Below are 24371 nucleotides of genomic sequence, written 5' to 3'. Positions count from 1 at the left end.
GCTGCTGTTTTGACTACTGCAGCATTCTTCATCTGTTGGTGGACATTTGGGTGGTTTGTACCATTTGGTTATGGTGAATAATGCTGCTGTGAACAGGGGTATACAAGTATCTGTTCAGGTCCCTGCTTTCCATTTTTTGTGTGCATACCCACACAATAGTGTGCATACACACACTATTTAAAACATAGTAAGTTTTAAAATCAGGAAGTGACTGCCTCCAACTTTTTTCTTTTTTTTTAAATTAACATATAATGTATTATTTGCCCCAGGGGTACAGGTCTGTGAATCGTCAGGCTTACACATTTCACAGCACTCACCATAGCGCATACCCTCCCCAGTGTCCATCCCCCAGCCACGCTGTCGCTATCCCCTTACCCCCCAGCAACCCTCAGTTTGTTTTGTGAGATTAAGAGTCTCTTATGTTTTGTCTCCTTCCCCGGTCCATCTTATTTTGTTTGATCTCTCTGATATGAGGAATTTGAGAGGCAGGGTGGGGGGTATGGGGCATAGGAAACGAAACAACTTTTTTCTTTTTTTAAAAGTTGTTTTGGTGACTCAGGGTCCCTTGTATTCCATGTGAATTTCAGGATGGGTTTTTCTGTTTCTGTATTGTTGGAATTTTGATAGAGATTGCACTGAGTCTATAGATCCTTTTGAGTGGCATTGATCTCTTTTTTTTTTTCACCCAATAGAAATGAAATCATTTTTATTTTTTTATTGTGTTAGTCACCATACAGTACATCATTAGTTTTTGATGTAGTGTTCCCAGATTCACTGTTTGTGTCTAATACCCAGTGCTCCATTCAGTACGATATCCTAACCATATTAAACCTTCCAATCCATGAACTTGAGCTGTCATTCCATTTTTTTATATTTTTAACTTATCAGTGTTTTGTAGTTTTCATTTTTTTTAAAAGATTTTATTTATTCACTTGACAGAGAGAGATGACAAGTAGACAGAGGCAGGCAGAGAGAGAGGGGAAAGCAGGCTCCCTGCCGAGCAGAGAGCCCGATGCGGGACTCGATCCCAGGACCCTGAGATCATGACCTGAGCTGAAGGCAGCGGCTTAACCCACTGAGCCACCCAGGTGCCCAGTGTTTTGTAGTTTTCAGTGTACATGTCTTTCACCTCCTTGGTTAAGTTAATTCTCAAGCATTTTGTTCTCTTTGGTACTATTGTATATGGAATTGTTTTCTTAATTTCCTTTTAGATTTTTCATTGTATCTAGAAATGCAACTGATTTTGTGCATGACTTTGTACCTTGCTACTTTTAATTAATTTATTAAATGGTTTTCATGTGGAACCTTTAGGATTTTCCACATATAAGATAATATCATCTATGAACAATTCTACTTCTTCCTTTCCAGTTTAGATGCCTTTATTTCTTGCCCAATTTCTTAGGCTAAAACTTCCAGTACTGTGTTGAATATTAGGGATAGAAGTAGGCATCCTTGCCTTAATCCTGATATTGGATGGAAAGCTTTCATTCTCTCACCATTGACTCTGATGTGTACTATGTTTTTCATTTAAGGCTTTCGTTACATTGAGGCAGTTTCCTTCTATTACTAGTTTGTTGAATGCTTTTATCAGGAAAGCATTGGGAGTTTTGTCATTTGCTTTTTCTACATTAACTGAGATGATTATATGACTTTTTTCCCTTTGTTCTGTTAATGTGGCATATCACATTGATTTTTTGGTGTGTTGAACCATCCTTGCATTTCAGGAATAAATCCCACTTGGCTGTGTTGTAGTATCCTTTTAATATACTACTGAATTTGGTTTGCTAGTATTTTTAGATCGGTGGTCATAGGGATATTTGTAGTTTCCTTTCTTACTGTGTCTCTGTCTGGCTTTAGTGTCAGGCAATACTGGCCTCACAGAATAAGTAGGAAGTGTTCCATCCTCTTCCATTTTTTGGAAAAGTCAAACAAGGATTGACATTCTTTTTTGTTTTTTTGTTTTTTTAAAGATTTTTATTTATTTATTTATTTGAGAGAGAGTAAGAGCGAGACAGATCATAGAGGGAACAGGAGAAGCAGACTCACCACGGAGCAGAGAACCTGACGTGGGGCCCAGCCCCAGGCCCCTGAGATCACAGCCCCAGCTGAAGGCAGATGCTTCACCAACTGAGCCGCCCAGACACCCCAAGAATTGATATTCTTCTTTAAATGATTGATAGAATTCACCAGTGAAACCATCTGGTCCCTGCTTTTCTTTGTTGGGAAGTTTTTGATCACTAATTCAATCTTCTGAATAGTTACAGGTCTATTTAGGTTTTCTGTTTCTTCGTGTTTCTGTGAATTTGTCCATTTTATCTAGGTTATCCAATTTGTTGGCATTAAAATATTCATAGTGCTGTCTTATAATCTTTTGTTTCTTTATGGTCAGTAGTAATGTCCCCACTTTCATTTCTAATGTTAGTAATCTGAGTCTTCTCTCTTAGCCACTCTAGCTAAATTTTTGTCTATGTTGTTGTTCTTTTGAAGAAGCAGCTGTTGCTTCTCATTGATTTTTTTCTCTATTGTTTTTCTGTTGTGTATTTGATTTATCTCTGCTCATTATTTTCTCCTGCTAGCTTTGGATTTAGTTCTTTCTTTCTTTCTTTCTTTGTTAGAGAGAGTGAACACAAGCAGGGGGGAAGAGCAGAGGGAGAGGAAGAGAATCTCAAGCAGACTCCATGCCTAGTGCAGAGCCTGATGTGGGCTCTGTCCCACAGCCTTGAGATCATGAACTGAGTTGAAATCAAGTCATATGCTCAACTGATTGAGCTACCCAGGCACCCCAGTTTGTTCTTTTTCTAGTCCCTTATGATGTAAAGTTTTATTGTTATTTGAGATATTTATTTTTTCCAGTTTTATTGAGGTGAAATGGACAAAAACCTTGTCCCAAGTTGTACAACATAATGATTTGATATTTGTATATATTACAGAATAATTACTATAATAAGTTGTTAACATCCATGACCTTGTATAGTTGATTCTTTTCCTTGTGAGAACTTTTAAGATCTACTCTTTAGAAATTTTTAAACATATAATGCAGTATTGTTAACTAGTTATCATGTCATACATTACATCCCTAGAACTTATGATCTTTTTTGTTAAAAGATTTGAGATCGAGAGAGAGATTTTTGTTATTCTATATTTGTTTCACATACATCTTTTTTATTTAAGTTCTTCGTATTTAAAAAAAATTTTTTTTAAGATTTTATTTATTTATTTGACAGAGAGATCACAAGTAGGCAGAGAGGCAGGTGGGGGCGGGGGAGCAGGCCCCGTGCCGAGCAGAGAGCCCAATGTGGGGCCCAATCCCAGGACCCTGGGATCATGACCTGAGCCGAAGGCCGAGACTTTAACCCACTGAGCCACCCAGGCGCCCTAAGTTCTTTTTTTTTAAACTCAATTAGCCAACATATCATTAGTTTCAGGATGTAGTGTTCAGTAATTATTAGTTGCGTATAACATCCAGTGCTCGTCACGTCACCCAGTAAATTCAGTTGGCCAACATATAACACATCATTGGTCTCTCATACAGAGTTCAACAATTTATCAACTGCATACAACACCTGTGTCTTAAAGCTTTTTTGCCCCTCTTTCATTATCACATTTGTTTGTGTTTAGTTGATTTTTTTTGTAGTGACACATTTCAATTCTATAATTTTTTTAAAGATTTATTTTAGAGAGTGAGCAAGCAGGGGACAAGAAGGGGTGGGGACAGGAGAGAGAATGCTCAGGCAGACCCTCCTCTGAGCACAGACGCAGGCCTTAATCCCAAGACCCTGAGATCATGACCTGAGCTGAAATCAAGGAGTCAGAGGACCCTTAGCCGACTGAGCCACACAGGCTCCCCTCACTTCTATACTTCTGACACCAGTTCTAATATGTGGGGGTTATTGCCATACTAAGCAATTAGGAGACCAGCTGGGTATCATACATTTGAACTCAATTCCGACACCATCTGTCTGGATACAGCATCCAGTCCTACAGGCTAAGGGCTCGGTCCTACAAGATTCCTACCCCTCCCCCTTCACCCTCTTTCAGCGGCCAGTCACAAGTCCAAGTAGTTCACAATGCTTCAGAGGTCCCTGCAACCTCCACCTTGGGCTCAGTTATTTTGCTCGAGGGGCTCACAGAACTCAGAGATAGAGTCTACTTACTAGGTTGTCAGTTTATTATAAAAGGACATAACCCAGAAGAGACCCAGAGGGCAAAGTATGTGGGAAGGGCCTGGGGCTTCCAGGCTCTCTCTGTGCTCATGCGTCTCCCTGCATCTCCACGTGTCCACTGACCTTAGAGTTCCCCAACCCCCTTCCTTTCCGGTCTGTGTGGAGGCTTCATTACTTAGGCCTGATCAATTTGGTCATTGGCTATTAGTGATTGATTCAGCCTTCTGCCCCTCTCCCTTTCTCAGAGGTCGGGAGGTGGGACTGAAAGTTCATGGCTCTCATGGCACCCGGCCTGCCATCCTCGGGGGATTGCTAGAAGTCACCTCATTAACCTAAACTCAGATGTGGTTAAAAAAGGTTTGTTTTAGGAAGTTCAGGACCCATGTCCCCTTTATGGCTGTGGGAGGGTTTTAGGAACTGAGAACAAGAGACCAAATATTAAAACAAAGATACTCCCGTTGTTCTTTTGTCCTAGGAAATTCCAAGGGTTTTGCGATGTGGGCTGGGAACTGGCGACCAAAATACATATTTATCATAAATCACAATATCACATTTTATAGTGTTCATTGAGTAGCTTTTATAAATCCTTAATTTTTCAGAAGTTTATTTTTTGACACTATACAAGTAGAATTAGTTCATTTTTCAGTTGTTTTTACAACATAGGAATACAATCAGTTTTTTACCTCAGCCTTGTAGTCTGCAGTCTTCCCATATTGGTATATTCTAGAAGCATTTTTATACTTTTTTGTACATTCCTAAAGATTTTCTCTGTAGAAAATCATGATGTACAAATGTATATTCTTTATTCTTTTCTTTCCAATGTGAACACCTTTGGGGTTTTTTTGATGGCTTGTTTGTTTCCCTGAATGCATGTGGACAGCATTCAGTCTTTCACCACTGATAATGGTGTGAGCTGTAGGTTTTCTTACTGGGTTGAGTTCCCGTCTGTCCTTAGTTTCAGCATTTTTATCATGAATGGGGATTAGGTTATGTATATACATATTTTGTAAAGTGCTTAGTCTACTGAGATGATCATAAGATTTTCTTTTTTTGCTGTGAAAATGGTAAAATGCATTGGTGATTTCAATGCTAAACAACCTTGCATTCCTTCTCTTAAAAAACAATTACGCTGCCTACATTTATTTATTTTTAATTTTTTTTTAAATTTAAACTTTATTTTTCCAGTGTTCCAAAATTCATTGTTTATGCACCACACCCAGTGCTCCATGCAATCTGTGCCCTCCTTAAGACCCGCCACCAGGCTCACCATCTCCCCACCTTCCTCCGTTCTAAAACCCTCAGTTTCTCGGAGTCCACAGTTTCTCATACTTCGTTTCCCCCTCCGATTTACCCCAATTCAGTTTTCCTTTTCTTCCCCTAATATCCTCCGTGTTATTCCTTATGCTACACAGGTAAATGAAACCATATGATAATTGATTTTCTCTGCTTGACTTATTTCACTCAGCATAATCTCCTCCAGTAACATCCATGTTGATATAGAAGTTGGGTATTCATCTTTTATGATGGAGACATAATACTCCATTGTATGTATGGACCGTGTCTTCTTTATCTATTCGTCTGTTGAAGGGCATCTTGGCTCTTTCCACAATTTGGCAACTGTGGCTATTGCTGCTATGAACATTGGGGCACAGATGGCCCTTCTTTTCACTACATCTGTATCTTTGGGTAAATACTCAGTAGTGAATTGCAGGGTCATAGGGTAGCTCTATTTTTAATTTTTTGAGGAACCTCTGCACTGTTTTCTAAAATGGCTGCACCAACTTGCATTCCCACCAACAGTGTAAGAGGGTTCCCCTTTCTCCACAGCCTCTCCAACACTTGTTGTTTGCTGTCTTGTTGATTTTGGCCATTCTCTCTGGTGTAAGCTGGTATCTCAATGTGGTCTTGACTTGAATCTCACTGATAGCTAATGATGATGAACATTTTTTATGTGTCTGATAGCCATTTGTATGTCTTCTTTGGAGAAGTGTCTGTTCATGTCTTCTGCCCATTTTTGACATGATTCTGTTTTTTGAGTGTTGAGTTTGAGGAGTTCTTTATAGATCTTGGATATCAGCCCTTTGTCTGTAGTGTCATTTGCAAAAACCTTCTCCCATTCCGTGGGTTGCCTCTTCATTCTGTTGACTGTTTGCTGTGCAGAAGATTTTGATCTTGATGAAGTCCCAGAAGTTCATTTTCACTTTTGTTTCCTTTACCTTTGGAGACCTGTCTTGAAAGAAGTTACTGTGGCTGATGTCAAAGAAGTTACTGCCTATGTTCTTCTCTAGGATTTTGATGGATTCCTGTCTCACATTGGGTCTCTCATCCATTTCGAGTTTATCTTTGTGTACGGTGTAAGAGAGTGGTCAAGTTTCATTCTTCTACACAGAGCTGTCCAATTTTCCTAGCAGCATTTATTGAAGAGACTGTCCTTTTCTCCCCCTGGATATTTTTTCCTGCTTTGTCGAAGATTATTTGACCATAGAGCTGAGGGTCCATATCTGGGCTCTCTACTCTGTTCCACTGGTCTATGTGTCTGTTTTTATGCCAGTACCATGCTGTCTTGGTGATCACAGCCTTGTAGTAGAGCTTGAAATCAGGCAACATGATGCTCCCAGTTTTGTTTTTCTTTTTCAACATTTCCTTAGCAATTTGGGGTCTCTCCTGGTTCCATACAAATTTTAGGATTGTTTGTTTCAGCAGTTTGAAAAATGCCCGTAGAATTTTGATTGGGATGGTATAGAAAGTATAGATTGCTCTAGGCACTATAGACATTTTAACAATGTTTATTCTTCCAATCCATGAGCACAGAATTCTTTTCCGTCTTTTGTGTCTTACTCAATTTCTTTCATGAGTGTTCTGTAGTTCCTTGAGTACAGATCCTTTAACTCTTTGGTTAGGTTTATTCCCAGGTATCTTGTGATTCTTGGTGTAAATAGAATCGATTCTCTAATTTCCCTTTATATATTTTCTTTGTTAGTGTACAAGGAAGCAACTGATTTCTGTACATTGATTTTGTATCCTGCCACATTACTGAATTGCTGTATGAGTTCTAGTGTTTGGGGTTGGAGTCTTTTGGATTTTCCATATAAGTATCATGTCATCTGTGAAAAGAGAGTTTGACTTCTTCTTTGCCAATTTGAATACTTTTATTTTTGTTGTCTGATTGCTGTTGCTAGGACTTCTAGTACTATGTTGAACAAGAGTGGCGAGAGTGGACATCCTTGTCGTGTTCCTGATCTCAAAGGGAAGGCCGTCAGCTTTTCCCCATTGAGAGTGATATTCGCTGTGGGTTTTTTATAGATAGATTTTATGAAGTTGAGGAATGTTCCCTCTGTCCCTCTACTTTGAAGAGTTTTAATCAGGAATGATGCTGTATCACTAAAATGCTTTTCTGCATCAATTGAGAGAACCTTGTGCTTCTTCTCTCCTCTTACTGTTTTGTTCTATCACATTGCTTGATTTGCAAATGTTGAACCACCCTTGCATCCCAGGGATGAATCCCACCTGGTCATGGTGGATAATCTTTTTAATGTGCTGTTGGATCCTGTTTGCTAGGATCTTGTTGAGAATCTTGGCATCATATTCATCAGGGATATTAGTCTGAAATTCTCCTTTTTGATGGGGTCTTTGCCTGGTTTGGGGATCAGGGTAATATTGGCCTCATAGAAAGTGACTGCATTTTTAAAGATCTTATTGGCTTTATTCGTGAATTGAATTGGCTGATTCACGAATCAGGCAGCATTCACTCTAGCAGATAGAAATATCTCCCTGAGCAACTATATAAAATGAAAGACTTTTATAGGCAGAAGAGAAAAGGAACCAGGAAGTTAGATGAGGCAGAAGAACCCCAACCAACCAAACAAAAGAAGCTAAACATGTAGGTTATTGTGGGGTTAGTTTCCTTTAAGGGGACAGCGGGGGTACCTAGAGTGGAGCCGTACTTCTAACTAGAGCGGATCGGAATTCCTGATCAATTGGTTTAAGATTCCGTTTCTGGGTGAGCCAGAATTGTGAGTAAGTCTTGGCTTGGTAGCCCGGGACTTGGTAGCATAAGCAACTCCTTTGGGGGCCTATTGTCTTGTTTTTAACACTGGGATTAACTTCACTCACTCCAAGTGATGTACTAGTATTCTTTTTATCACATTTCTAGAAACAAATAAGATGTGTTCTCTGTTAAGGATTTTTGCAGCTATGTTGAGGGATTTTGATTTGTCGTTTTCTTGGGCCTTGATGTCATTGTCGGGTTCTGGTATCAAGGCAACGACTGTCCTTACGTAATATCTTTCAAGTATACCTTCTTCCTTTCCTGAAAGGATTTGTGTAGGACTGGTATTGCTTCTTGCCTGAGTGCTAAGTGGAATCCACTAGTGAAGTCATCTGGTCTTTTTGTGAGAATGTTTTTTGTGAATTAAATTCCTGAACTATTTAGATTTTTTTCTTTTCTTGCAACAGATTTGGTAATTTGTATGTTTCATGGTATTGGTACCTTTTTTTAAAAAAATCTAAGTTGTTGAATAGATCTCCTTATTTTAGTGCCTCTAAGATCTATAGTAAAATTCTGTCTTTCGTGCCTGAAGTCAGATTTTCCCTATTGTTTCTATCTATTTGATTTTTTACTCTCGTTTCCTTTTTTTTTTTTTTTTTTTTTTTTTTATTTATTTGACAGACAGAGATCACAAGTAGGCAGAGAGGCAGGCAGAGAGAGAGGGAGAAGCAGGCTCCCCGCTGAGCAGAGAGCCCGATGCGGGGCTCGATCCCAGGACCCTGAGATCATGACCTGAGCCGAAGGCAGAGGCTTTAACCCACTGAGCCACCCAGGTGCCCCTGCATATATCCTTTTGAATTAGTGTTTCATTTTCTTTTGGTAAATATCCACCAGTGCAATTACTAGTTGATGTGGTATTCTATTTCTAATTTTTTGAGGAACCTTCCTACTGTTTTCCATGGTGGTTGCAAAAATTTACATTCCCACAAACAATACACAAGGTTTCCTTTTTCTCCACACCCTCACCCAAACTTATTATTTCTTATCTTTCTGATTCTAGGCACTCTGACAGAGGTGAGGTGGTATATCATTGTGGTTTTGATTTGCATTTTCCTGAGGAGTGGTGGTAGGCATCTTTTCATGGGTCTTTTGGCCATCTTTTTTTTTTTTTTTTTTAAGACTTTATTTATTTGACAGAGATCACAAGTAGGCAGAGAGGCAGGCAGAGAGAGAGAGGAAGGGAAGCAGGCTCCCTGCTGAGTGGAGAGCCCGATGCGGGGCTCAATCCCAGGACTCTGAGATCATGACCTGAGCCGAAGGCAGAGGCCCTAACCCACTGAGCCACCCAGGCGCCCCTATTTTGGCCATCTTTAGGTCTTCTTTGGAAAAATGCTCAGGTTTCTTCCCATTTTTTAACTGGGTTATTTAGTTTTTTGGTGTTGAGTTATAGAAGTTCTTTATGTATTTTGGATATTAACCCCCTATCCAAGGTATCATGTTGCCTTTTTACTTTATTGATGGTTTCCTTTGCTGGACAAAAGCTTTTTATTTTGCTGTAGTCCCCGTAGTTTATTTGTGCTTCTGTTTCCTTTGCCTGAGGAGATAGATCTAGAAAAATGTTGCTGAGGCCGATGTCAGGTTACTGCCTGTGCTCTTCTCTAGGCTTTTTATGGTTTCCGGTCTCACACTTCGGCCTTTAATCCACTTTGAGTGTATGTTTGTCAATGGGCTGAGAAAGTGGTCCGGTTTTCCCAGCACCAGTTATTCAAGAGACTGTCTTTTCCCCATTTTATAATCGTGCCTCCTTTGTCATGACCCCCCTAAAAACCCGTCACCCGGTTACCTAATCCCCCTGCTCCCCTCCCTTCTGTAACCCTCAGTGTGTTTCCCAGAGGCCAGAGTCTCTCATGGTTTGTCTCCCTCTCTGGTTTCTTCCCATTCAGTTTTCCCTCCCTTCCCCTATGATCCTCTGAGCTATTCCTTAAGTTCCACATATGAGTGGAAACCGTAGGATAATTCTTTTTCTGCTTGACTTATTTCACTCAGCATAATCCCCTCCAGTTCCATCCATGTCGATGCAAATGCTGCGTATTCATCCTTTCTGACGGCTGAGGGATACTCCATTGTGTGTCTGGACCACATCTTCTATATCCATTTGTCTGTTGAAGGGTATCTCGGCTCCTTCCACAGTCTGGCTACTGTGGACATTGCTGCTGTGAACATTGGGGTGCAGGTCCCCCTTTAACTACATCTCTGTCTTTGGAGTAAATACCCAGTAGTGTATTTCATTTCTCCAGAGTGGCTGCACGAGCTTGCCTTCCCACCAACAGTGTAGGAAGATTACCCTTTCTCCACGTCCTCGCCAGCATCCGTCGTTTGCTGACTTTGCCTTTCTAACTGGTGTGAGGTGGTTTCGTTTCCGTTAAAATGGTTAATTTTAGGGGATCACATCTTGTATTGTTTCATTCATTTTTTTTTCTTTTTACGGTCTAATTTTTTCGGCAACCAAGAAGTGTGTTAAAATCTCTGTGATTTTGTCCATTGCTCAGTTTCTGATTTTACTTTATGTATTTCGTTGGCTTCGTTGGACTCGTAGGCATTTGTAATTGTTCCATTTTGCCCAACTGACCCTTTCATGACAGCTGTCTGTCTTTACTAGTGTTCTATTTTGTAGTCACTTTTTGTCTGATACTAGTTTGGCCACTTAAGTTTTCTTAAACTTGGCAGAATGTATTTGTATGTCTTTTTCTAATTATTATTAGTATTTAGAATAGGTCTTTTGTTGACAACATATAGTTGGCTCTTCTTTTTTTTTTTTTTTTAAATATTTATTTGACAGAGAGAAATCACAACTAGGCAGAGAGGCAGGCAGAGAGAGAGGAGGAAGCAGGCTCCCCACGGAACAGAGAGCCCGATGTGGGGCTCGATCCCAGAACCCTGAGATCATGACCTGAGCCAAAGGCAGAGGCTTTAACCCACTGAGCCACTCAGGCGCCCCTAGTTGGTTCTTCTTAAGTGATCTTCCCACATCTGCCTTCTGATTTTAGATAGTGGATCCACACACGGTGTAGCTGTTAATGTTGGCATGTTTACATTTACCGTCAGGCTTTTGTTTTGGTCTTCTGGTTTTGCTTATCTGTCCGTTCTTTCCTGTAATATTTTGGGCATATTGAACATTGCTCAGTCTTTTGCTCTCACGTCTGTATTGACTTGTGGCTGCTGCTTTTTCAGTCCCTGCTCTTGGGGTCTTTGCTACATCCGCATGGTTGAGAGACCTGCCAGAGACGTGGGCAGTTTGTAGTCCTAGTTAGGGACTGACCCTTTGGGGTTCCCTTACCTTTGATTTTTCTCCCTGCAATTTCCAGTGGGTATTTCCAGCCTTGAGTTCTGACCTCCGACCCCTTACACTGTGTGTAAGTAAAGTAATGCATTGAGTCAGAAGAGAATCGGGGCGCCTGGGTGGCTCAGTGGGTTAAAGCCTCTGCCTTTGGCTCAGGTCATGATCTCAGGGTCCTGGGATCGAGCCCCGCATTGGGCTCTCTGCTCAGCGGGGAGCCTGCTTCTCCCCTCTCTCTGCCTACTTGTGATCTCTTTCTCTGTGTCAAATAAAATAATAATTTTCAAAAAGAGAGAAAATCAAACTCACGGTTTTACCCTGTGCCATTAATGGTCAGTCAGGGATTTGGGAGAAACTCACATTCAGATTAATCTTAGTCCTGTGGCTCTCTGGCTTCCAGAATTTCTGCCCTAAGTTTCCTACTCCCTGGCCCTCCACAGTTTTGGCTTTTTCCTGTCTGATATGGAAGGGAGTTAATTTGGGAAGCACTCTAAAGCAGAACAAGTCTTTAAAAGTTGTACAAAATTCTCATTCCCATTTGTAATCTCTCCCTCGCTCCCCTTCTTATGCCACACCGTCCCCAGGCAGCCGCTCATCTACTTCCTGCCCCTCTCCATTACTTTGAATTAAAAAAAATTTTTTTATAAATGGAATCATACAATATTTTTTTCCAGTTGCCTCATAACTCAGTATAAGCTGAGAAGCACCCGCGTTGTCGTATCGGTCAGCGGTTCATTCCTTTTTATTTCTAAGTAGTGTTCTGGTGTGAGATACCGTGGTTTATTCACTCACCTGTTAGTGGATGTTTGTTTCCGGCTTTGGGCTCTTACAGATGAAGATTCCGAATGTTCTTATATCCCTGGGTGTATTGCCATAGGCCTCCGTTTTCTTGGGTAGGAGTAAGGAATGGAGCGGTTGGATCATGTGGTGGACATATAGGTTACCTTTCATTCATTGTTTTCCCTGGTGTGTGTGTGTGTGTGTGTGTGTCTACAGACATTTTTAAACAGATCTTATTTTTCACGCCACTTTTAGGTTCAGTGCGAACGTGAGAAGATGGAGCGTTCCCACAGATCATACACACATACACACACACACACACACACACACACACACACACACACAGAGAGTCTTCTGTCAACATCTGATACTAGGGTGGTATGTGTGTTGTAACTGGTGAACCTGCACGGATACGTCGTTGTCACCCAGTGTCTGTAGTTTGCGCCCACGTTCGCTCGTGGCCTTGTGCGTTTTGTGTTTTTGTTCCGATTTATAATGGTACGTAGCCGCCCTCACAGCACCGTCCGGCCTGGGCTCTGTGCGCAACCAGCGAGCCGTTCGTCTGCACAGGTGCGCCTTTCCCGGGATCAGACAGGTGGACTCTGAGCTTTTAGCTGTTCCAGATTCGCCTCTTTCACTTAGTAACTCTCAGTCCTTTCAAGACTCGAGAAGTCTTCTCTTCTGAGCACTGGATGGTAGAGTCCGTCGTCCCGAAGGACCGGTTTGTTCATTCAGCGGGTTGCTTCGGAGCTGCTATAAAGTTCTGCGTGATGAGTTTTGTGTGGACACAAGTTTTCAACTCATTTGGGCAATTTCCTTTTGTAGTTCTATAAGAAACTGGCGAAGTGGCTGTATCATTTTGCATTTTCGGCAGCAGTGAATTGAGAGTTCCTGTAGCCTCACAGCCTCCCCAGCAATGGTATTGTCATTGGAATTTTGGCTTTTCTAACAGGCGTAGTGGTGTTTCATTTTAATTTGTAGTTCACTAAGGACATATGATGTCAAACATCTTTTTTTTTTTTTAAGATTTTATTTGACAAAAACCCAAAAAACAACAAAAAAGATTTTATTTGACAGAGAGAGAGTAAAACATCTATTCATGGGCCTGTTTCCTATCTGTTTATTTTCTTCAATGATGTGTCTGTTCAGATCTTTTGCCTATATTTTATTTTTTTTTAAGATTTTATTTATTTATTTGACAGAGATCATAGGTAAGCAGTGAGGCAGGCAGAGAGAGGGGGAAGCAGGCTCCCTGCTGAGCAGAGAGCCCGATGCAGGGCTCGATCCCAGGACCCTGAGATCATGACCTGAGCCGAAGGCAGAGGCTTTACCCACTGAACCACCCAGGCACCCTTTTGCCTATATTTTCAAGGGGTTGCTTTCTTATTGTTGGCTTTGAAGAGTTGTATGTATGTTGGTTAACATTCTTTTACCACATATTTTTTACAAATATTTTCTCCCTGTCTGTGGCTCATCTTATTCTCCTGACAGTGGCTTTCACAGAGCAGAAATTTAAGGAGTTTGTAGTTTTGTGTTTACATTAAGGTGTATAGATATTTATGCATATATATTTAGTGTTCGTGAAAAGTTTAAGCTCTATGTGTAGTTTTTTTGGGGTTTTTTTGCATGTGAATGTCCAGTTCCCGCAGCATTTGTCAAAAAGACTATCTTCGCTTCATTGTATCGCCTTTATTCCCTTGGCAAAGATCAGTTGATTATGTTTGCTTGGGCCTGTTTCTCAGTTCTTAATTCTAGTCCACTGGTCTTTTCATCTGTTCTTTGGCTAATACTACATGTCTTGGATGCCGCAACTTTAGATAGTAAACTTGGAGTTGGTTAATGTCAGTCCTCCAGCTTTGTTCAACATTGTGCTGGTTTCTTCTGGATCTTCTGTGTTTCCATACAAACATTTAAATCCATTTGTCAATATCCGTCAACTATCTTGGTAGGATTTTGATTGGGATTGCAAAGGACTGACATCTTGACAGTACTTTTTCTTAAAGATTTTATTTATTTGTTTGACAGAGAGAGACACAGCGAGAGAGGGAACACAAGCAGGGGGAGTGGGAGTGGGAGAAGCTGGCTTCCCGCTGAGCAGGGAGCCGGATGCAGGGCTTGATCTCTAGACCCTGGGGTCATGACCTGGGCGGAAGGCGCTTAACAGGCTGAGCCAACCAGATGCCCAAGACATCTTGACAGTATTGAGTCTTTTTATAGAATATTTTTCTAGACTAAACATAGAATATTTTTCCATTGACCTGAATTTTGTTCATACGCTTTACAGTTTTTCTCATCTAGATCTTGTTAGATTCATACCTACATATTTCACTTGAGTGTGCTAATGTAAATGATAATGGGATTTTAATTTCAAATTCCACTTGGTCATTGCTTGTGTATATGAGAGCAATATACTTTCCTATATTTTGTGTCCTACATCTTCACTGTAATTGTTTATTAGTTCCAAGAGTTCTTTGGTTGATTCTTGACAGTCACATCATCTACCACTAATGAGTTTTATTTCTTCCTTTGCAGTCTGTGCCCTTTTTACTTCCTTTTCTTGCATTAGCTGGGACTTACAGTACAATGTTGAAAAGGAGTGCTAAGATAGGACATCCTTTTTCCTGATTTTAGCAGGAAGGCTTTGTGTTCCTCACCATTAAGATGTTAGCTATGAGTTTTACAGATGTCCATTATCCAATTGAGTAATTTCTTCTATATTCCTAATTTGCTGAGAGTTTTTATTATAAACAAGTATTGGATTTTTTTAAAAAAGATTATTTATTTGACAGACAGAGATCACAGGTAGGCAGAGAGGAGGAAGCAGGCTCCCTGCCCAGGAAAGCCTGATGCGGGGCTCGATCCCAGGACCCTGAGACCATGACCTGAGCCGAAGGCAGAGGTTTAACCCACTGAGCCACCCAGGACCCCCTCCCATAGTAAGCTTAGTTAAAATCCATTTCCTTATATAGGTTTTTAAAAAAAAAAAAATTAAAAAGGGGAGAACTATAAAAGAGCATAAAAAATCTTTTCTTTCCCCTTGTGATGAGAACTTCTAGGATATACATTCTTAGCAATCTTCAAATATGCCATGTTGCAGTATTAACTGTGTTAATCATTATATTACATTACAACCTCAGTACTTAACTTATAACTGGAAGTAGGAACATTTTGATCCCTTTCATCCATTTCCTCCATACTTGGTAACCACAACTTTCCTTGAGTTTTTTTTCTACCTATGAGAGAGATCATGCAGCATTTGTCTTTTATCACTTAACACAATGCCCTTGAGGTGAATGTATGTGGTCATAGTGGCAAGATTTCATGCTTCCTTATGGCTGCATGTTACCCCCCCGCCCACACACACACACACAGTTCATGCCTTCATCCGTTGACGGACTCTTGTTCCCGTGCGTTAGCGCTGTGAGTGCTGCTCCAGTGACCGTGGCGCGGAGCTTCCTCCCACATGTGGATTTTGTTTCCTTCAGATAGAAAGTGGACTGCTGGGTCCTGCACTAGTTTCAAACACTTTGAGGAGGGGCGCCTGGGTGGCTCAGTCTGATTCATTATTCATGCACCACACCCAGTGCTCCACGCAATACGTGCCCTCCTTAATGCCCACCACCAGGCTCACCCATCCCCCCACCCCCCTCTCTAAAACCCTGTTTGTTTCTCAGAGTCCACAGTCTCTCATGGTTTGTCTCCCCCTCTGATTTCCCTCTGGAGTATTTTTAAAAATATTTTTATTAGGGGTTCCTGGGTGGCTCAGTCATTAAGCGTCTGCCTTTGGCTCAGATCATGATCCCAGGATCCTGAGATCGAGTCGTAGAGACTCGATCTCAGGCTCCCTGTTCAGCGGGGCTCCCTGTTCAGCGGGGAGCCTGCTTCTCCCTCTGCCTGCTGCGCCGCTGCTTGTGTGTGCGCATGCACAATCTCCCTGACAAAATCTTTAAAGAAAAATGCTTCGAGGAACCTTCGCCATGTTTTCCGTACTGGCTGCCCCAGTTCACAGTCCCACCAGCAGCGCACAAGCTTCCCTTTCCTCCACACCCGCTCCAACATTTTACCAGTTTGATGCCCTCTTAGTCATGAGGGGCATCTCCATGTGGTTTTGGTTTACATTTTCCTGATGTTTAGTGATGCTGAGCGTCTTTTCATGCACAGGTGTCTCCTGCTCTCCAAAAGTAGACGGTTCCTATGGGGGGGAAATAGTAACATGAGAAGGACCTTATAACAGCAACAACGACGAAAAAGAAAACTCTTTGGGATTAACTAGAAGTGTGCCAGATTTCTAGGAGGACAGTTATAAAACTTCCCTGAGGACCTTGAAGAATGGCCAGAACCCGTGAGAGGCAGAGCGTGGTCCTGACTGGGAGGAGTCTGCCAACAGCTTAGAGAAGTGGGGCCTTCCCAGATGAGTATGCACAGCCAGTGCAGGAGCCATAGGAAATGTGCATGAATTAAAAAAAAAATCTTTTGTAACCAAAAACAGCATAAAGAAGCCATTTCCAGTAATTTCTATGGAAAATTTTTGACTGTTCCCAGACCCCAAAAAGGACCTTTCTTAGGCTTTTTTGTTTCCTGGGCTGCATCGTGCTAGTGGAGGCACAGAGTCAGCTGAGATAGAGCAGGGGTGCACCCGCGCGGCTGTGAGCTCTAGCGGCTCCAGCGCCAAGAGGCCGCGTGGAGCTCCCGAGGGCCCGTCTGTCAGCCGCTCAAGGTCCCCGCTGCGTCTGCAGCAGCTCATGGCAGAACCAGCGCTAAATGCGCTTTGCGCTTTTCACCTGTTTGCTTAAAAGTGAAAATCTTCTTTGGATTTCTTTTGGTTAGCCAACACCAGTACAGATGTAGGTTTTTATCAAAATGAAGTGAGTAACACCAAGTTTCAAAAAGCAGGTGAGACCAGGGTTGCCTGGGTGGCTCAGTGGGTTAAAGCCTCTGCCTTCGGCGCAGGTCATGATCTCAGGGTCCTGGGATCAAGCCCCGCATCGGGCTCTCTGCTCAGCAGGGAGCCTGCTTCCCTCTCTCTCTCTCTGCTTGCCTCTCTGCCTACTTGTGATCTCTCTGTCAAATAAATAAATAAAATCTTTAAAAAGAAAAAAAAAAGCAAGACTTGTAACTGTGGGCTCTTTGATTACAGGTAAACCTCCCTTTACAGGCTTTGTGGTTTGTTTGTTTACACGTTGAAGGTCTGTAGCAGCCCTGCATCAAGTCCGGCAGCACCATTTCTCCAACAGCGTTTGCTCGCTTCATTTTCCTGTGTCGCATTTTGGTAGCTCTCACACTATTTCAAATTTTTTCCTTGTGTTTGTTGTAACCCGTGACTATGCCTTGTTCCTGATCTACAGAGGAAAGGGTTTGATCCGATTTTAGAACGTTAAACCAACCATTCTTGAACCAGTCACTCCTTTATGATTTAGTGCCCTTTTATACATCATCGGATTAAGTTGGCAAAGCGATGGGATGGTGACCCTGAGGGATATGGGTCTGTCATTGGCTTTTCTTGTAATGTCTGGGTCTGATTTTGGGGGTCAGGGTAATGCTGGCCTGATAAAATACACTGGGAAGTAGTTACTGTTACTCTTCTGGAAGAGTCTGTGTGTCATTAGTATTATTTCTTCCTTACATGTTTGGTCAATTTTATGCAAGAAGCCACCTGGGATCTGACTTTTCTTTGTGCCAAGTTCCAAGATAGGAATTGATACAGGGCTGTTCAGATTATACCTTCTTGGATAAGCCTTGTTTTCTCTTTCAAGAAATCTACCCATTTCATTTAGTGTACTGGCATAATTTTTTTTTTTTAAAGATTTTATTTTTCGGAGCACAAGCAGGGGGAGCAGCAGGCAGAGGGAGAAGTAGGCTCCCCTGCTGAGCAGAGAGCCTGATGCAGGACTTGATCCCAGAACCCTGGGATCCTGACCTGAGCTGAAGGCAGATGCTTAACCGACTAAGCCACACAGACATCCCTGGATAAAGTTTGTAATATTCTCTTACCTTTTTTTAAAAAGATTTTATTTATTTATTTGACAGAGATTACAAGTAGGCAGAGAGGGAAGCAGAGATGGGGGCGGGAAGCAGGCTCCCCGCTGAGCAGAGAGCCCAATGCAGGGCTCGTTCCCAGGATCCCAGGATCATGACCTGAGCCAAAGGAAGAGACTTAACCCACTGAGCCACTGAGGTGCCCCTTCTCTTACCTTTTTAATATCTGTAGAATCTGTGTACAAAAACCTGATAGTCTGCTTTCGTTTTATTTTGGTATGTATTGAGAAGTGGACATCTTTTCCACCTTTTGGCTAAGATCAAGTGGAGAAGTGGAATTGTTGAATAATGTTCGTTTTTTTTTAAATTGTTTTTTTTCTGTTTCAATTTATTCACATTCTGGTTAGTTAATGCATAAGGTAATACTGATTTCAGATATAGAGTTTCGTGATTCGACACATACGTAAAACATCCTGTGCTCATCACAAGTGCTCTCCTTAATTACCCATCACCTGCCCACCTCCCTCCATCAACCCACAGTTCATTCTCCATAGTTAAGAGTTTCTTACAGTTTGCCTCCCTCTTTTTTCCCTTCCCCTGTGTTCATCTGTTTTGTTTTTTAAATTACACACAAGTGAAATCATACTGTATTTGTCTTTCTCTGACTTCACCTAGCATAATACACATTGTTGCAAATGGCAAGAGCTCATTCTTTTTCATGGCTGAGTAATACTCCATTGTGTCTGAGAGCTGTATTATATAGATAAATCCATATATTATGTATAATTATATATTACATACATATAATCATATGTATATAGTTATATATATTATATATATAATCTTTATCCATTCATCAGTCAATAGACATCTGGGATCTTTCCATAATTTGGGCATTATTGATAACACTGCTATAAACATTGGGACGTACCTGCCCCTTTGAATCACTATTTTTGCATCCTTTGGGTAAATACCTAATAGTGCAATTAGATCATTTACTTTTGGGGAAGCTCCATATGGTTTTCCAGAGCGGCTGCAGCAGTTTGCGTTCCCATCAGGAGTGTAAGAGGGTTCCTCTTTCTCCGCACCATCCTTGCCAACATCCATCGTTTTCCGAGTTGTTAAACTTAGCCGTTCTGATAGCTGTGAGGTGGCATCTCCTGTAATTTCTGATTTGTAGTTCCCTGATGAGTGATGTTGAATGTCCGTTCACGTCTTCTGCCCATTTTGTAACTGGATTGTTTTTTGGGTGTTGAGTTTGAGAAGTTCCCTCTAGATTTTGGACACGAGCCCTTTATCAGTTCGGTCATTTGCAGATATCTTCTCCCACGCGACAGGTTGCCATTTAGTTTTGTTGACCGCTTGCTTTGCTGCGCAGAAGCTTTATCCTGATGAAGCCCCAGTAGTCATTTTTGCTTTTGCTTCTGCTTCTGGAGACAGGTCTTGTAAGAAGTTGCTATGTCCAAGGTCACAGAGGTTGCTGCCTGTGTTCTCTAAGATTCTGACAGATTCCTGTCTCACATTTAAGTCTTTCATTCATTCATTATTTATTTATTTAAAAGATTTTATTTATTTACTTGACACAGATCACAAGTAGGCAGAGAGGCAGGCAGAGATTGGGGGGAAGCAGGTTCCCCACCGAGCAGGGAGCCAGACATGGGGCTCGATCCCAGCATCCTGAGATCATGGCCTGAGCTGAAGGCAGAGGCTTTAACCCACTGAGCCATCCAGGTGCCCCTCCTCCCATTTTAAATATGGTTTTTTCCCCCTACTGGACAGTCCCTTGTTCGCTGTAGATCTTTATTTTTCAGCCAGCCTCAAGTTTTTTTTAATGTTTCCTTTCGGGAATGAGGGTTTGCAGCTTCTCAGTTCACCACCTTGCTCATGTCACTCTCTCTGTCCCTAATTCTGTCTCTCTCTATCCTCTCAGGAGGCAGGAATCCAAATGAGGCGGAAACTCTTCACAAAGCAGGAATCAGGTGCCTGTCACTGGGAGAGCTTTCATGTTGGCAAATCAAGAGACATGTTGTAAGCAAGTTAACCAAAAACCAAGACTCTGGGATAAATATTCAAGGAAAGAGTGCTCCGTTCTTCGACCAGTGTGACTCCCCCTGTCAGGTGGGAGCCGGGGTATGCATTCAGGCCTCGGTGGAGGACAGCTGCTTCATGAACCTTCTGGAGGATCATTCCAAGATCCTTGAAAACCAAGAATTTCTGGCTGGGAGAGTTCAGAATCCTTGGAGTAAAATCTGTCTCAGCGAAACACAGAATTACCAGAGAAGTTGTAAGCAGACTCAGATGAAAAACCAACTATGTCTATTTGCTCCGTATGTTAACATTTTCAGCTGTATTTCACGCCACGATGACGACACCGTGCACAGGAGAGACAGAGCTCACAACGGTGACTGTGGGAAGGTGTCCCCTCTTCTCCAGCAGACCTACCACTGCAGTGACTGCGAGAAAGCATTCGGTGATGGCCGCAGTCTTGAACTTCACCGGCAGGTGCACTCGGGAAAGAAGCCCCCCCCTTACGGCGCACATGACAAGGGCAGCGGTTACAGCGTGGCTGTTCCCGTTCAGCAAAGTGTCTACACAGGAAAGAAACGCTATTGGTGTCACGAGTGTGGGAAGGGTTTCAGCCAGAGCTCAAACCTGCAGACTCACCAGAGGGTCCACACAGGGGAGAAGCCCTATTCGTGCCTTGAGTGCGGTAAGAGCTTTAACCAGACCTCGCATCTTTACGCGCATCTGCCTATCCACACCGGAGAGAAACCCTACCGCTGTGAGAGCTGTGGGAAGGGCTTCAGTCGGAGCACTGACCTGAATATTCACTGCAGAGTTCACACAGGAGAGAAACCCTACAAGTGCGAGGTGTGTGGGAAGGGCTTCACTCAGAGGTCGCACCTGCAGGCCCACGAGAGGATCCACACCGGAGAGAAACCGTACAAATGTGGAGACTGCGGGAAGCGCTTCAGTTGTAGCTCCAATCTTCATACCCACCAGAGGGTCCACACGGAGGAGAAACCGTACAAGTGCGAGGAGTGTGGCAAGTGCTTCAGTTTGAGCTTTAATCTCCACAGCCATCAGCGGGTCCACACCGGAGAGAAGCCGTATAAGTGCGGAGAGTGTGGGAAAGGCTTCAGTTCAGCCTCCAGTTTCCAGAGCCACCAGAGGGTTCACACAGGAGAGAAACCGTTTCGATGCAATGTGTGTGGCAAAGGCTTCAGCCAAAGTTCGTATTTTCAAGCTCACCAGAGGGTCCACACGGGAGAAAAACCATACAAATGTGATGTGTGTGGGAAGCGCTTCAACTGGAGCTTGAATCTCCACAACCATCAGAGGGTCCACACGGGAGAAAAGCCGTATAAATGTGAGGAGTGCGGGAAGGGCTTCAGTCAGGCCTCAAATCTGCAAGCTCATCAGAGTGTCCACACTGGGGAGAAGCCATTCAAGTGTGAGGCGTGTCAGAAGCGATTCAGTCAGGCCTCCCATCTTCAAGCCCATCAGAGAGTCCACACCGGAGAGAAACCGTATAAATGTGACACGTGTGGTAAGGCCTTCAGCCAGAGGTCAAATCTTCAAGTCCATCAGATCATCCACACGGGCGAGAAACCATTTAAATGTGAGGAGTGCGGGAAGGAATTTAGTTGGAGTGCTGGGCTCAGTGCTCATCAGAGAGTTCACACAGGAGAGAAACCCTATACATGTCAGCAGTGTGGTAAAGGCTTCAGTCAGGCCTCGCATTTTCACACACACCAGAGGGTCCACACCGGGGAAAGGCCATACATATGTGATGTCTGCTGTAAAGGCTTCAGTCAGAGATCCCATCTTGTGTATCACCAGAGAGTCCACACTGGAGGAAACCTGTAGGCGCGTTAGGGGTGGTGTAGCCTTCCGTTAGAGTTCACATCCTCCTCTCTGCTGGAAAATCCATGCTGGGAATTGTGGAAAGTTCCTTCAGAACTCAGAAACCTCAAGGCATCTTCATATGCCAGTAAGCTCTGTACAGTGCTATTTTAAGGACTCGGTTGGGAGAGAAATTCTCTACAAACATCAGATTTCACAGATAAGAGAAAACCTATAAATACACTGTGTTTACACGAGAATTCTGAATGTCCCAATTTTCAGGATGCAACATGAAAGAATTTCAAAATTCATCCAAGTCTACCCAGGAAAGAAGCCTTATAAATGAAGACGAGGGGCGGAACTTGAACAAAAAGTATCGTGATGGGCAAAATGAATGGCAACAGCAATGTATCCGCCGCGTCGGGAGCGATGATTTTTCACTGCTTTATCTCTACCGTGTAGATGTGCGCTTGGCTCGTGATCGATGTCCAGCACTTACTGAACAAAGTGGAGAAAATCTATAATTAGGACAAGTATTGGGAAATCATACTCCCCTGCCTGGATTTCATAATAATATACTCAAAAGGAATCTTGCAAGTAGCCTTAATGAGATTGACTTGAGGAAACGGTCAGGTACAGAAAATCATGTCATGCCGCCAGCCACAGTGTGCAGATTCGGATGGAATGTGGGAACGGCCCCGTCCTCCACCCAGCCCTGGTTCTTTGTCGTATGTCAGCCCTTGTGTACAGCACAATATTGAGTATCATTAGTGCTTTATAGACTGAGAAATACGGTTTTTAACTAGTAACACAGTACTACAATTTATATGCTTGGAAATTTTGGACCGTAATTCATTAAGGTAGGATTTCACTGTAACTCTCAAAAGTATTAAAAGTAGACTAATGACAAGTTTTTTTTAGTAAACTTGAATTGTTAGCAAGTGGTTTCTTCTCATTATTTCCCTTCACGCTTAGGTCAGATTGCCTTCTCTACGCACAGTCCTTCACCCAGACCTCTGTAGGCAGCGCCTTTGGTAGATTTCAAGGGTATTTTGTCACACCCTACCCCCGTTTCTCCCCCTCCCCCCGCACCTCCTCCCCTGGGGTAGAACAAGAAACTGGTTTTTATTGAAATCTCATTAAATAACAATTTAGATGGATTACCATTAGTGCAGCACTCTGTGTTCAACACCTCTTGTCAAGAGGACATTAGCCGGTCAGTATATACCGAATTACCCTTTGACCTGGCCGTCAGTCCTAGCACTGAACACTTTCCCTTTCGGGTTCTCCTCTCCCCGTCTTGTGATTTATAAAAATTGGGAAGGGAATTAAATTCAGATGAAACTCTAGTTCCAAAAGTACCCTAATATTTTTATTTGTGTTGATTTTCTTTTATTTAGATCTGTGGTTAGACATGTTTATTAGTTTTTGATTTATCTTAGAAATATACAATAAGTACTTCTCTTTTTCATGAAATTAATCTTTAGTGACTATTCTTTTGGGTAGACAGGTCACAGGAATGGGGAGGTTTAATGCATGGTGGAAATTGTGTAGATGTACAAAAGTTGGATGGCTTGTAAATGGTTATTTAATTCTTGGTATTAATATTTGAAATGTGCCAAATTTAAAATTTATATATTTATATAATTTTTTAGAAGACTTTATTTATTTGAGAGACAGTGAGAGAGAGCATGAGGGCAGGTCAGAGGGAGAAGCTGGGAGCCCGATGCGGGGCTCGATCCCAGGACCCTGAGATCATGACCTGAGCCGAAGGCAGGCGCTTAACCAACTGAGCCACCCAGGCACCCCTGTATTTTTTTTATATATAAATGAGAAGAGAGCTAGTGGGTATAGACTTTTAGGGTCGGAGAAAGTTTACCAACTCTGCAGTTGATACAGTTGCTCTGAGGCTTGGACAGTTTACTGGGAAAAAATTCTTAATAATTATTAAGAAAGTTCAATGAAGAAAGTTGTCCCCCCACCAAGGACTCTAACTCTTCCAAATGGTCTCCTGTTTTCCCTCATGCTCCTTGCACTAATGACCAGACTTGGACATATGGTGTATATCCTTTGTCCATTTTCCCTTCCAAACGAATATCTCCCTCTCCCCCCATTAATTTGCACAAACTACCCACTATTCCTTCACGCAGCCACCTGCCAATCCCTTTATTTTTTCTTGCTCCTTAATTTTATCTCCAGAACCAGTCTTTCTGCCCTGTCACTACTCTTTTCAGACTACTTGCAGATTATTGTATCCATTGCCCAAATCCTGGCCTCTCAG

The 24371-nt window shown here is 42.3% G+C and overlaps 1 protein-coding gene across 1 annotated transcript in view; it reads left to right on the top strand.

Annotated features, from left to right (window-relative positions):
- The window catches only part of ZNF235 (zinc finger protein 235), a 39112-nt gene extending 15322 nt beyond the window's left edge, over positions 1 to 23790 (top strand). Inside the window, exon 5 of the mRNA XM_045988135.1 lies at positions 20175 to 23790. Within this exon, the coding sequence (XP_045844091.1) occupies positions 20175 to 22114 (1940 nt within the window). The 3' untranslated portion in view covers positions 22115 to 23790. The remainder of the gene's footprint in view (positions 1 to 20174) is intronic.
- Positions 23791 to 24371: the final 581 nt, after the last annotated feature.

The sequence above is a fragment of the Meles meles genome, chromosome 19 (assembly GCF_922984935.1).
Source record: "Meles meles chromosome 19, mMelMel3.1 paternal haplotype, whole genome shotgun sequence".
Taxonomy (NCBI): domain Eukaryota; kingdom Metazoa; phylum Chordata; class Mammalia; order Carnivora; family Mustelidae; genus Meles; species Meles meles.
Note: the sequence above shows the minus strand (reverse complement) of the source record. Positions and strands in the feature narration are given on the sequence as shown.